At 37.7% G+C, this 15,383-nt stretch overlaps 1 protein-coding gene across 2 annotated transcripts in view; it reads right to left on the bottom strand.

The window, feature by feature from the left end:
* The window catches only part of TMEM150C (transmembrane protein 150C), a 147,053-nt gene that overhangs the window by 6,560 nt on the left and 125,110 nt on the right, over positions 1 to 15,383 (bottom strand). For both annotated transcript variants that reach the window (XM_075204548.1, XM_075204549.1), the window contains 6 exons: positions 12,585 to 12,669; positions 10,025 to 10,075; positions 7,770 to 7,808; positions 7,623 to 7,690; positions 6,894 to 7,021; positions 2,511 to 2,688 (listed from right to left, as the gene is read on the bottom strand). In XM_075204548.1, the coding sequence (XP_075060649.1) occupies positions 2,511 to 2,688; positions 6,894 to 7,021; positions 7,623 to 7,690; positions 7,770 to 7,808; positions 10,025 to 10,075; positions 12,585 to 12,669 (549 nt within the window). The remainder of the gene's footprint in view (positions 1 to 2,510; positions 2,689 to 6,893; positions 7,022 to 7,622; positions 7,691 to 7,769; positions 7,809 to 10,024; positions 10,076 to 12,584; positions 12,670 to 15,383) is intronic.

Genomic DNA, 15,383 nt, shown 5'->3' with positions numbered 1-15,383 from the left:
TATATAAAAGCCTAGGGGCATGTGTCTGTGTGTGGGAAAAAAAACCAAGCTGCAGCGCCACCTGCTGGGCGAAGTTATACACTGACCTACTAAATTCTTAGTGTGTGTGGGGGAAAAAACTCAGAAAGGGCTGAAATTTGCTGCAGCGCCACCTGCTGAGTGGAGTTATACACTGACCTACTAAATTCTTAGTGTGTGTGAAAAAAAACTCAGAAAGGGCTGAAATTTGGTATACTAAGATGTTTTTAATTAGTTAATTTAATGTTAATTGTTAAAAGTGTTTATAAAGATTTAAAAAATATATATATTTCTTGAAGGAGAAGTGACAGTTGGGAGTGGTTGGTGGTTGCCGGGGGTGACAGTGGGGAGTGGTTAGTGGTTGCCAGGGGTGACAGAGTGAGAGGAGTGTGATACTCAGGACCGCTGAGAGAGATCCCTGTGTCTGGATAGACATCTGGATAGATGTGGCGATAAAGATGAAGCATGAGGTGATGGAGAGAAATGATGAGGTGGTGACATGTGGACAAAACCACATTAAAAAAGGGCGCTTGCGTCGGGAAGTAACGCTCTTCCCCTGAGAAGGCCTGGGCTATGGCCCAAATGCATGACAAGAACCTTTTTAACACCTTAAGTAGCTTGATTTGACTAGAATGCATGAGTATCATGCACGGGTTAACTTGTAGATATATATATACTTTTCATTCTTTTTTGCATGGTCCTTTTGTGCCTGTAATGTCACAGGAGTGCGTTTCTGTTGGTGACAGGGACAAGAACAGGCTAAGAGAGGTGAGAGAGATAACAAAAGCAGATAGTTAAGAGGAGATGCAGAAGTATACAGTACATAACAGTAGAAAACAGAGAAGAGAAAGAATTAAAGTATATATAGTGGAGACACAAAAGTCAGTTGATACTGTTCTAATAACAAAGTGTCTCACAAAACAATTACAGATGGTAGTAGGAAGGAAACAACAATTGTGTCAAAAATACATTATTAAAAGCATCAAAACCATGGATTAAATTCAACATGGTTGCCTACAAAAATGTAGCAGAGAGGTGTTAACATGCCCTAAAAGACAAACCTTAAATGAGAGGATATTATAGAGAAATGTTGCAAATCCATCTTTCTGGTGACTCAAAATCAGGATTTAAATACCACAGACAACACTTTCACTCCAAAACTGGAGAGATGACATTATTATAAATATTCATCATAAGATTGTAAGCTCTTTGGAATATGTATGTAAATTTAACGAGAATTGTTCAAACAATTTACATATTCTCACTGGTACTCTATTAGTAACTTTTGCTCTTGCACAGAAGGACAATTTAAACAATGCTTTATAGGTATAATTTATTCTTGCAACTCCACATGGCTAACATTGTTTATCTCAGGCTTTTTTTATCCTGCTGGTCACAACCCAGAATGTGGTGCTACATGCCATTAAGTATGTGCCCCCACTATCCTATTTTTGCAAAACTACTGAATAATAAATAATATTTATTAATCATACGTCAACACTTTGTAAGAGTACCTCATCTTCTAATAGTTATACTTCAATAATTATAATAATGATAATATAAACTTGTCTTTTTGAAGTAAACACAATAGGAGCTGACCTAAAAGTTATCTAACTGTGAGTAACTGTTGTTTTTAAACATACCAGTGCATTTTTATGTGATGATGACAGGTCCAGAGCTTTTAAGCCACGATTATTTCAGTGACTTATGATATGTGCTCAGGCCCGGCGCTCCCATTAGGCAAGGTTAGGCACTTGTCTAGGGCGCCGGGCTCTGGAGGGCGCCTGGAGGACGCCACAGATTAAAAATTCCTTTAAAACTATGCGGCGACCGCTGACCATACCTTTCACGGCCGCCGCACAGCTTCACATACATCCACAGGGAGGGGGGGAGGGACTATTGCTCACCACCGCCGCCTCTCTGCTCCGTCTGCTCCCCTCCACTCACTGACTGACTGTCGGGCGTGACATCATCCTCACGGTCCGTCAGTGAGTGGAGAGGAGCAGACGGAGCAGAGAGGAGGCAAGTTAAGGTAAGAAAAGACGCACATTTTCAAAATCGGCGCCCCCACCCCGCACACTTACCCATTATTTTGTAAATGTGCAGGGTAGGGGCGCCGATTTTGAAAATGTGCCTAGGGCGCCACGGACCCTAGCACCGGCCCTGTATGTGCTACTGTATTTCGTTCACCAAATCCTTCTTATCTCTCCCAAGTGTTACATGAAATATTTACATACTGTCCTTCCTATTAAACACTGTTATCCCTTTAGGTCATTACTATTGAGGGCAATGGAACAAAGTATATTTATTTGGATTCTCACAAGGTTCCATCCTATGATAGATTACAAACATTCGTGGGCTCGTTCTTAACATTCAAAAACTAACTATCTTGGGCAAGTAAATGACGTCAGTTGTAAAAAGGTTTTTATTATATTATGCTCTATATACTATAGATGCACATGGTGCATTTTCCTAATAAATAAAAAGGATACAGAGGATAACACAGAGTGTTATTGTTGCTGATAATATAACTCTGGGGATTCCAGTTTTTCTTCCCTCCTTCTTTATATTTATTTTAAATGTCAGGATGGACTGAATCCAGCAGGCTACTGTGCCAAATCCAAAGGTCATGAAAGTGCCAACGTTATGGATAAGTTCATTGCTCTTTAACTGGTAAAAGAAAGAAGAAATAAATAGTAATGTGAGTTCATTCATTGGTTTTAGAATTCTAGAGAATTAAGCATTACTAATAGTTATGCTGTATGCAGAAACAATATAGATGTAGAACTAAGGAAGACCTAAGGGTAAATGTATCAAGGGCCGATTTTTTTCAGCGTGTTAAAATCGCGGAAAATCGCTGTGGGATAACCCACGATTTTAGTCAAAAAAGTATCAAATGTATTAAGCTGTGATTTTTACCCTGATCTTCAAAATCGCTGGTCATCTCTAGCGCTTTGCTGAGATGTAAAACACTCCCGTGTTTGGCTAACTCTCCTGTGTTGTAGCTGCGAGATTACTAAACCCATCACTGTTACACTGTTCTGCTGTAGAGCCGGAGGTCCGGCAGCTGTCAAAACTGTAAAAAATAGCTCAAAGTTTAAAAAAAAAAAGCCTGGGGTCCCCCGTCTATTCACTATTAACACTAGTGCTGCCAGACTACTACTGGTCAGTGAAAATTGGGGAAAAAAATTGCGTGGGGTCCCCCGATTTTCACTGAACAAGCACTAGGCAAACCAGCCGGGATTGGTGGCACTATTGCAGAGGGGCACGCGGCAGGGGTCCCCCTGCCATAATGACAAACCAACCCCAGGCTGTTCACCGCTGGGCTGGATTCCCTAGTGAGTGGGGTCTGCCGAAGAAAAACGAGCAGGCCTACCCTCTAGGGACACCCAGCGCAGTGTTGGAAGCACTAGGGCTCTTCCTACACCCCTGGGCGGTGTGTGTAGGGTAATAAACGGAGATAAAAGTGTAAAAAAACAAATGGATGACATTTTGTTTTGTGGAACTACAAGTCCCAGCCAGCCAGGGTGCCATAAACAGTGTGGGCATGCTGATACTTGTATAACTACAAGCACCAGCATACCCATGGCAGCCAGGGCATGTTGGCACTTGGAAAACCACAAGTACCCACAGCTGGCTGGGACCTGTAGTTTCACAAAAGAAAACGTTAAATAAACCACCACATCCTCATTAAAACCACAACATTTAATAAAACAATAAACCCACAATAAAGACAGTAAACACCCCCATTTATATCACATATTTTTTATTAAAAATAATAAATGCCCATATACTTACCACTGATGTTTTCATCTGTTGTCAGCAGATTTTAATCCTCAAATGGCTGTCAACCAAGTCCCAAAGAAATTTGTATCCTATAGTCAGGCTTGAACAAGTAAATTTGTAATTCCCAAAGTCCGGGTTGAAAAGTCCAAAAATTATTTGTATCCAAAAGTCCCTGCTTTTAATGTCTTTTCTTCTTGGGCAAAAAGCCTCCCTTGTTGCTTGCAGTCTTCATTTCTTCTTGGCCAGGGGGCCCCCTTGTTGCTTGAAGTCTTCTTCTCTTCAGCTAGGAGGGCCCCAGATTTGTATTATCCCAGCCGGAACATGATTGAGTAAAAAAAAAAAAAAAAAAACGAAGAGAGCCACCGCAAACAGATTCTACAGTGTAAAAGCTTCGATACGCAATGAACTTAGTTCATTGCGCTAGGTCTATTTATAGTATTAGGGATTTCCCACGTCAGCGTGGGAATATCCCCTAATACTATAAATAGACCTAGCGCAATGCAGAGCTTTCTTCTCAAACTCGAAAAACACTAGGGAAATATCTTCATGAACACACGAAGCATCGCTGGAAAAAACTTTATTAACAGCATCTTCTCTTTTCCTTATTCAACTGAATAAGATCTCCTGTACCAGGATGACCTATGCAAGCAATGTGCAGTTTTAAAGTGAAGGCTCTGTGGATGAATTGCTGTGGTAAGCCTGCTGTTTCTCATTGAGATAAAAATGCATCTTTTTCACATCTTCAGTGAAAGGTAAGAGCTGAGGTATATTCCATTTTGACTCATAGTCATGATAGTCATAGATCTTCCTAAAGTTGCATGCATTTTACACTATAGCAGTGCAGTCCTCCCTCATTACTTGGCATTCCACAATGCTCAAAAACCTTTGCAAGCCATGGCTGACTTTCAGTGCCAGCAAGGGGTCTTGAATGTACCGGTTTCATTGTTGTAGCATCAACTACATGCAGAAAGTTTGATGGAATGGTAAATTCATCATCATCATCATCATCAGTTATTTATATAGCGCCACTAATTCCGCAGCGCTGTACAGATAACTCACTCACATCAGTCCCTGCCCCATTGGAGCTTACAGTCTAGATTCTCTTGACATACACACACAGACACTCACAGAGACTAGGGTCGATTTAGATAGCAGCCAATTAACCTACCAGTATGTTTTTGGAGTGTGGGAGGAAACCGGAGCACCCGGAGGAAACCCACGCAAACACAGGGAGAACATACAAACTCCATGGTCAGAATCGAACTCATGACCCCTGTGCTGTGAGGCAGAAGTACTAACCACTAGGCCACTGTGCTGCCCCAAACTCTTCCATCTTTTACAAAGGGGTAGCTCTTTTGGAATGTCATAGTAGCCTTCCCATGTCATTAAGTTTCTGATTGATGTACTCATGTTTGTGACATCTGATCCGACCGAGTTGTAGAGATGCTTACCCATTTGCATGATGCATCTGTAATTTTTAATTGTGAATAAAATTTAATCTTGAGTCATGTCATTCAAAAGCTTCCACAACCCACCACCAGATGGGACTTTGTTTAGCTTACATCTCTTCATGTGTCACCACAGGTATTTTCTTGCAAACAAGCCTTGGAAAGCAACACAGTTCATGAACCTTTCAGGAACAATGTAATATTCCGGTTGTTTGCATGCAAGTGTTTGGGAAATGTAAGTGTTCTTGCAACTTAAGTCTCGTTATGGTGGCCTCAATACAGCAGGCTATTTTTGAGACAATTTTCTCATAGTACAGGCAGTAATGCTTTTTGTTATATGCTCTGGATCTATCACTTTTTTTGGAACATGTTTGGACGGCCACTGCATCAGAGTTTCGCCCTTCTGTGTTTAAAACACATTTGTCATTAGGTAGAGAATAGTTGTGTGTAGAACAAGTCTCTTTGTTCCTTCTTTTTTTCCGCTACCTTGCAATGGTACATCACCGCTGCTGTTGCTGGTGTCTGAACCACTCTTCTCTGAAGGGTCACTCAGCTCCACTGCTCCTCAGGCTATAATCAGAACCACCAAAAACAGGCAGTGCCATACACTATTGTTCCTACCTTGCTTTTGGCAGGAGAAAGCTTTGATGGTCTCCCTCTGGTTCCCAGAAAGCTGCAATCCCCTTTTCTTCCTTTGCACTGAGGACTCTCACGGTCCTATGATATGTAATCATATGTGTCTATGACCTGCAGTTCCACTGACAGTCGGTGATGGAGTGCACACATGTACCCCTCAACGGCATAAACACACACATAAATTTTGACAGACAAACGTGACTCATTGGGACATGCCAGAATTTGATGCTGGGTATATTAGCAAGGACTCCTGGATTGAGTCAGTTTTGTGGGGATATTTTGTGTTCCCACTACAGATGAAGTCCCCACATTGTTGGTGTGTAAACACGTCAGTGTCCCCACAAGTACAGAAATAAAGTATACACACACAATTAACCTAGTAGTATGTTTTTGGCTCATGGAACCCAGATGAAACCCATGTAAACATGCAGAGAACATACACACTTCACACAGATAGTGTCCCCATGGAGTTTTATATACAATTATTTGTAAAATATAGTTTCTGTTAATTCATTCTTACTTTAACATAGATTAATTGTTAATTATTGTTGTGACTGTATATCTTTTTCCCTTAAGTTTGTTCCCTACTCTGCAGAATGGGGAACTTCGGAATGTAAATGGGAGGGATGCCTAAACATCTGCAGTTTACTAAAATATCTATATAAATAAATGTGACTGATTCAGCAAAGGTTATAGTTGAAGTTCAAGAATGCTTGAAATTCACTGTGAGCTGCAGTATCCATTATTCTGTAAGTAAAACTAACTGTATTTTGTTACTGCTTCAGGGCTATTATTATTATTAATAGGAATATTATTGTTTATGTATACAGCCCTAACATATTAAAAAAGGCAAACTGGACAGACAGAGGTTTAAACAAATACATAGCTCTTAAAGAGATTACAATCAAGAGATTAAAGAATAGTAATACAAGGAAACTCATTTATTATGGGTTCCAAACAGATAAATATTGAAAAAAATAAACAAGAAAATTGATAACAAAGTACCTGAAAGTTACCCAGCAAGGTCATTCCAAATGATGTCAAGCACAATGCCACAAGTCCACTGATACTGAGCCAGGGGCTGATAGTCTTTGGCTTCAGTTGTATGAAACGCAGGACAGCAATGATTAAGGCTACAATAAAAGATCACGGTATTCTATCATTTTTATTTGCTAGTCCATCAACAAGATACAATCTCTCTGAACAAAAAAATAAAATCATCATTTAAATCTTACAGCTGTGAAACACTCACTTAATAATTGTAAAATAGCTGCATTTGTGATTTCATAAAGACATTAATGAAAGATTAATATGCTATAGCTACAAACAAATTTTATATTCATTTTCCGCATGTTGAGGCCTGTGCATATCATAAAGACAAACAAGGTACAATGATATTCATCTATAATGGAACTTTTGTAATTACCATTCACAATGCTAGCAGGAAATGGTGAACAAGACCAAATAAAATGGTAAATATAACTACAACATAGGCATTTCTGGGAAAAGGAAGATACTTTTTAAAATATGCTAAGAATGAGAAAATATAATTTGTTGGAAATAGAAATGTCACACAAGGCAAATACTGTTTTCAAACTAAGAAATTATAATGGTTATGTTTTCTGAAGCCCATTACAACTTCAGCCCCAGAACACATACACACAATTATGAGTAATCAAGTCACTTTCCAGTTAACTGCTCAATATATTGAAACATTATTCAATCCCATCCTACCTAGAAAAGCTGCCATGTTCATGACTTGACTAAATACGCAGCTTGCGGGGGGCGCGTCACCTGCAACACTTGGAAAATACAGAACAGGTCATTATAACTAACCGTACAAATACACTTTTTCCAAATCCTAAAACTTGAAATATTTACCTTATGTATGGAGGCCGTATTGTAATTGTATTCGGTTTTCTTAATAATAAAATAGAAAGGAGAGGTGCAAATTAACAAGTTTGTTTGAAACATTTTTGTTCCCCTTATAATTACTTTTCTCAGCCATTTTTTTTATCCCAACAGAAGTCAGTTCTTGTGTACTCACAATGTTGGTGCATTAGCTCAATATCCACTATTAGAAATTCACTCAAGTCCAAAATATATAACTTAAGTGTTAAGGTGTTCTCCAGTATCTATAGCCATCAAGTTATGGCACCATTGGCATAATCACCACTGTGTGATTGTATTGTTTTTTTTTTGCATATTTTAGAGATCACAAATACCTATACTCTGGGTCTGAGTCATTAAGGAGAGCAAAGCATAAAAAATTTGTAACTTTGCACCTTAGCAAAACCATGTTGCATTGGAGGGGGAGGTAAATGTGGGTACAGATTTATAGTTAAGGGAGGGCATGTCCTAGATCACCTTTAAATTTCAGTGTAAAAATAAAGCAATCAAATATTTGGGTGCTACATGAAAAAACAGTCAGTATTTAACTTATGTGCAAAATAATAAACTAACTCTCACCCATTTCAATGTAACAAGGCTTGCCCCTGAGATCATTTACTTCTTTTTTTGTCTTTTGTACCTTCCTTAGTGACTCAGACACTGTATGTTTAAAATGCAGCTGGCACAGTTCTTTTTTTGCAATTATATCTATCTATCTATCTATCTATCTATTTATCCATGTGTGTGTGATAGGAAATTTAGTCTGTAAGCACTAATGGGAGCAGGGACTGATGTATATGACTACATATTTTCTGATATATATATATATATATATATATATATATATATAAAATAAATAAATAAATATATATATATATATATATATATATATATATATATTTCTAATATTTCTATTTAAACTCTAACTCTGACTAACATTCATGCTTGATTCAACTTTAACAATGTGAATACAGTTTTGAGGATAAAGAAATGAAGAACAAATCACAAAAATAGGTGAGGATGGGGAATGCTTATATAGTAACATACTGATAGGGATGTCGTGTTTATGGCTGAAGGAGTTTATACATATGGGGGCATATTCAATTGTCCGCGTTACTCGGAAAAGTAACGCGGCGTGCGCACTATTACCGTCATTACGTTAATAGTTCATGTAATTACCGTTATTAGGGCACCTTTAATGCCGGCTTTCAGCTCGCAGCTCAAGGAGCCACGAGCTGAAATCCGGCTTAGAATTACCATAATAACAGTAACAGTTTTAACGCTGTGTTACTTTTGCAAGTAACATAGGCAGAATATGCCCCATGGAAGGGGTAAATGAGTAATTGGGTGAGGGTTGCAAGGTTTGAAACACTGGAAGCAAGAAGGAAATAAGGGAGGGTGGGGTTTTGCAAATATGTGTCACGATTTGCACTCTGCAGCTGCTGTCTGCAGTGACTCTATTGGATTTGGTATGCTTTCCACTTGTAGTACCACTGCCCACTTGATTATTCTCCTTGATCACTGGGAGTGGTTTCAGCTGCATGAGGCCTATTTATACCTGCCTGCTTCAAACAGTCTGGGCCAGATCATCAGGTCATTCCTAGGAGCATTCCCTGTGCTCAGCTTCTATCTGCTATCTGGACTCCTGCAAATTACTTCATAGTATACTCTACTGCTGTTATCTGCTATCTGGACTCCTGCATATTTCTTCGTTGAAATCTACTGTTTGCTGTTACCTGTGTCCTGGACTCCTGCATCTTCAACCATTATACCTGGTACTTGTAGTTCTACGCTGCTTGTTGAAATCTACTATTGCAGTTACCTGTTTCTCATCTGCACTTTGAACTGTCTCATGAGTTACCTTGTCATCTCTGTTTGTTAATAAACTCATTATAACCACTTACCTCCTCTCCGTGGTCATACCTGGGAAATCCTGACAATATGAGAGTAAAGTTTTGCACTAATAAGGAGAGTAGCAAGCCTAGCAAGGAAAGGATGGACATTGTTGTAGTGGGAGGTAAATGAGACTGGATATTTGGATTTTAGAAGCGGCAATGAGCACTGCAGGAGACCAAGAAGCAACATAACAAAATAATATGCTATGCCACAAAAACGATATCTGAGAATTGCATGACTTTGTGTTGCATTTTGCTCACCACCACTTGGATTCAAAAGATTTGGACCTTTACACCTACATGCTCCCTCCCCCCAAACAATGTAAGGAATCTATGAAGGAAAACACTTACGTAGCTAGAGTCAAAGGAAAGATTTTGTTATCTTCTATGGCAATGAAGTATCTGTTTTAAAGAGAAACGTAGCATGTAATCTCAGTTTTCAATCCATATGCAATATATTAAACCATTAATCATATTAGCTATTAGTACAAGCCAGTAGTTTTCAACCCTGTTAACAGATGCCATTAATGGTATGTTTCTGTTGATCTGAACCACAGATGAATTGAATGAGTAACACATTCTCTGTAAAGTGTACTATGTTGATGCTGTAGGATAATAAAAAAATTAATCAGGGTCAATCAATTGAATACATTCACTCGGGCTCTTGTGTAGAGAGAGATACAAATAACAAACACATATTGTGTGCATTGATGTCAAGGTTGAGAAGCATTTATTTGCAACATTTACACTTAACTGCATTGTCATACAATCAACCAATCCATACATTAAAGAGCATTTATATGGTTACCTAATGAATTAAGGCTGAATGATGAAATTAAATATATTCAGCAGATTATTCTTAGTAGCTAAAACTTTAGTGAATAGGCAAATAATTAGTCATAATATTAAAGTAAACGTCTCTGTTTTCTGGAATAACCGTTTTTTCAGACTCTCCAACATGACATGGTACAAAATGCTTTGCTCCACAACTTCCCATTTACTTACCTACTACAGTTACTTGTGCAGGATTAATTATTTGATCTTTTAAAACTCCCCTCAATTAATAAATTCAACCCCAGGAAACTCTTGTCACCAGAAATGGAACCACTAACCAGCTGGACATAACACTTCATCTTATTCTGTATACTAGATGTAATTCTAACAAGCTCTTCCTAATCTCAGGGTAATATTTATTGAAGAGTAATACTTGCTATGACAATGGTAGACATTCATGTATTTAGATTCTCCTGCTCCGTCACAAATTGTCATTGAAAAGAACTTTCAAATGTTTGTAACTATGCACTGCAGGATAGCGTTTAAGATAAATAAAATTGTGTTTTATTTTACGTATGAATTTTCTCAGCATTAATACACTTCAGACTACTGTTCTCTGTTGTTAAAATAATATAAAATAATTAAAATAAAAATTAAGTATATAATAATAACAACTATATAATATATAATTATCAATAAATACATTTTATGTAGCACGTGTATGAGACAACTTAATACATAGGTCTCTACATGATTTCCTAGTTTATATAATTAGGTTGTGATAGGGTAGTAAAGTCACTTTGCCCATAATGAATATTCTGCATTTGCATTGTCAGAATTGATGCACACACAGGGTTCTACAGCTCTGCATTAGGTAAGTTTTACTAACATTGTAGACCTGCCAGGTATTTTGTAATCATCTGTTTGAGCCTAAAAGTAAAGTTCCATTTTAGACTGTAATCATGCAGAGCTGACTATAGACTCTTGAGTTCCAGTATAAGATCTAATTATTGAAGAATCTGCAGTTAATCTGTTTCATGTTCAAAATGTGTGCTTAAGTTGTAATTCTCCCCTCCCATATGATTTGTATAGAATCTGACATTATATATGTTAAGTGCTCCTTTACATTATACAGACAGACATTGCTGGCACATAGCCACTATACTTTTTGCATGTTTGATCTCTTGCCAAATGTAATGTGGGATTCCCATTCCCTGGTGCTTCAAAGTTAGGTTCGCTGTGGAGCTCTGAACATGTAGGAGTAATTAACAACAAGAAATCTGAAATTGGAACTAACCTCCCTAAAAGTTATTTTAATATGTTTTAGATGGAGTAAACTGAATAGTATTATCTTTTCTCAAATGCCAGAAGAGCTCCGGTTAATCAAAACAATAATCAGAAGTTTGGTACTGGTGCTGATAAATTTCTATGAATTTCTATGAAAGTCACATAGCCTCAGGGCCCTATGTACTAAAGAGTGATGAATTTCCATCCCTCCATACTTGCATACCTCTTGAAAAGTTTTGTGCAATGGCTCACCGGGGAAGTGCTCGATGGTGTTGTGGTGGGTCTACAAGACGCACACTTGGTAATAATACATGTGCAGCTTCCTCCCCTCCTCTGTGCGGCACAATCTACCGCCACATTACAGGTAGGCGGAGGTCAGCTCCGCCTATCTATAACCTTAAGTTTTGTAGTAGAGCTGCGTTATATGTAAGACACAATTCCTACATATGGAGTTGTTTAGCTTAGTACTTAAAGCCTCTGATCTCTAACTTTACAACTTTAATATGTAGCATTTGAGCAGCAATTTATGCTACATCAGACTTTATTTTCTTGTTCATTTGTATGTTTACAATCACACTTTTATAAAAAAAAGATAATCGGCATAAAACATTTTTATTATTATACATTTTCTTTGGTTTCAGGAACAGTGAGAGATCACACATTTTTACCGCTTCCAGTTAGGTTAGACTTGAGATTGTAAAACGGATTTAAATCACTATAAAACATAATTTGTGAGTTTCAGGTGTATAGATAGATGCATGAAAAAGAGCTAAAACAAGTTTTTTTTTTATGTATTTGACTTTAGTTCCACTATGTTATTATCATGCAGGCAATATAAAAGTGTACTTACACTATCCATAAGCCAACTGTGGTGAAAAGAGACATTACAAGAGGTAGGAACATCCACAGACTGCATTGCTTTGTATCCATATTTGCTGTCAAACAAAATAAAGTTAGAATCATTTAAGTGGTAAAATATATGACATTTAGTAGATCAATAACAATATGAATAACAACAGCCTCCGAAGTACTATAATGTTATAAATATTACAATTTAACAATACATTTATTAAATTCCTTGTTATTATAACCTGTAATGAGAACCATTAAATAAAATATGGTAACAGAACTGCTGGCAATATATACATCATTAGTATATACTGTATATATTACACTGTAAACTGCACCAGGGCTCCCAACATTTGTAAATATTTATTACTAATTGGCATAATTTATATTGATAATGTTATGTTATATCAAAGTTTCTCTAAAGCTGTGAATAGTAATGTATGCAGGTTTGTAACGCACCTTACACTTATGACTTTTACAACTGTAGAGGCGGAACAGAGGAGGGAAGGGATTGACAAGCTTAGACTGAGTACAGTAGGGAAGTGTTTGTGTAATTGTGGCTCAAATAGACCCAGACCCAGACTATCTGTCTACACCTGTCATGAAGAATATCCCTTGTGGGTGCTGGAGGCAGAGTGCAACAAGCCTGAATGATGATGATGACCAGCAGCACTAGTTCGCCTTTTGATTGATTGTTTGATTGCATTTCATTACATTTCATGTAGTAAAAGGATACTTCATTATGTACAAATAGGGAACTGCGACTTTGCTTTACTATGAACAGTGTCAAGGCACATCTCTACGCTATCGCAATTGTGGGGCATAAGTATACACACCTGTTACACATGATGTAAATCTGGAGCATATGTTAGTAATGTACAACTGGAGGCAGATCGAGATGCGTCTGACCTTTGTGCCCGTACATGCGCTTTTTCAAGTCAGTGTTTTTTCCTGCTTATATGAATATAATAAAAAAACCTGCCATGTTGACAGAATAATAGCTATAATAACTATATGTAAATATGTTTTATGAAATCGAATCTTAGAATCTGCGAGTGCATCCCCTGCATCCCAGACTAATAAACTGTCAGGGTTCCCTCCACTGCAGCAGTCTCTAATACTCATTTGTACGTCTGCTGGAGACTGTCATTCTGTAGGATGTGGGAATGCCAACTTCAAATCTTAAACTCAATGTTCACAGTTGAAACAACAAAAACTGTTAATATACTAAATAATGTAGCCGTTTAAGCTCAAACAAGCAACATTTTATAGTTCATTTTACTGTTTCTAAGAACATTGTATGAACTTTGAAGAGGTTTGAATTATTAGAGCATCTCTGATGTGGAGTATAAAACTCCCAATGATGAAAATGCCTTTAAACATTCAGGCTGGGAATTGCGTGGTTCAGAAACCATTAACTGACTGCATGGCGTACATGTGTGCCATAGATACATGTACTGTAATTGCATATCATAGAATTATATTTATACACAGTTCAGTTAATAATATAACATATTGAATGGTGCATGTTTTTCAATGCCATAAAAAGTACTTCTGGTCCTCAAGCACAAGTGCCTTAGGTTGCAGGATCAATATTGCACTCAATTTTATACATGTATAGAAATGTATAATGGCACCATATGCATTTGGACCGACCGCACATGCCAACTATTGGCCCTGTTTCATCTTTGATTTCATAGAGGTCTAGAGTAACGTTTGCAATAAAGAAAGTATAATACAAGAGACTGTCTAGGAATTACAATGCACATATCTTTTCCTGATTGGCAGCTAGTTTGGGCTTTAAGAAACACAATAAGTGTTAATCTAGCCTGGGGAGCAAGACTCGACTCAGCAGCCTATTTTAAAGGGAAAAAAATGCAGATGGCCCAGTGACCCAGCCCAAGTTAGCACACTGTGGGAACGGCCTGGGGGGCAGATGCCCCCCTGTCCCCCAGCCCCGCCTGCCCCTGACAGTGTTGGTGCTGTACTGTATTACAGCTCATAAGCTTCTCTCTGGTGTTTCCCATTCCTGTCCCAGATCGTCTGTTCCGTTGCCGATGGTTGCTGTCAGTATATCTTTCTGCAAGCAATGGCATTTTGTTGCAGAGTATTTATTTAATGGCTAGTACTTTTTCATTCAAGAAATGGATATATACTATTACAAGTAACCGTGCTGTACCTTCAGCAGCCTTTCAGCTTTAATACGTATTGGGACTTAAGATTTCCATTCAGGGTCCATGAGAACAATCTATTCAACACTAACACATGTGCCTACCAGCATGAACTTGCTTTACTTATTTGCTGCTTGTTGCATGAAATCCAAATGCTGATGCTATTTGAATCATCTTCGTACGATAAATATTTCTACTTGTTGGGAAGTGTCAAGTTGTTATCTATGCATCGTGATTAAATTATATTTGGGGCCTGGTTGCAGTTCTGTTCTATATTATGAAAGGAGTATTGGAGATGACCTGCTATTCAAATGAAAGAATGAATCATCATTTTAAACCTGTGTTGTCTCAGTAGATGTTATTTGTTACTACTGTTGCATTTTTTTTTTTTCATTTTGACAGTAATAATTAACTAGAATTGTAAGCAATTGCATTATACTTAGAACTGGGTAAATTTGTCTAGATTACTATGATTCTCTAATATATCAATTCACTTTTAATCTTAACTTGTCTAATCTCCAATAAGTGCTAGGTCTTATCTGGATATGAATAACAGATGTGTTTTTATTGCCATCTTGTGAATTTTCACACAGTTTGAAATAAAAGTTTACACTGTCGGATGATATTTA

This window comes from Mixophyes fleayi, chromosome 1 (assembly GCF_038048845.1).
Source record: "Mixophyes fleayi isolate aMixFle1 chromosome 1, aMixFle1.hap1, whole genome shotgun sequence".
In the NCBI taxonomy this organism is placed as follows: Eukaryota; Metazoa; Chordata; class Amphibia; order Anura; family Limnodynastidae; genus Mixophyes; species Mixophyes fleayi.
This window is presented reverse-complemented; position numbering and strand designations above follow the sequence as displayed.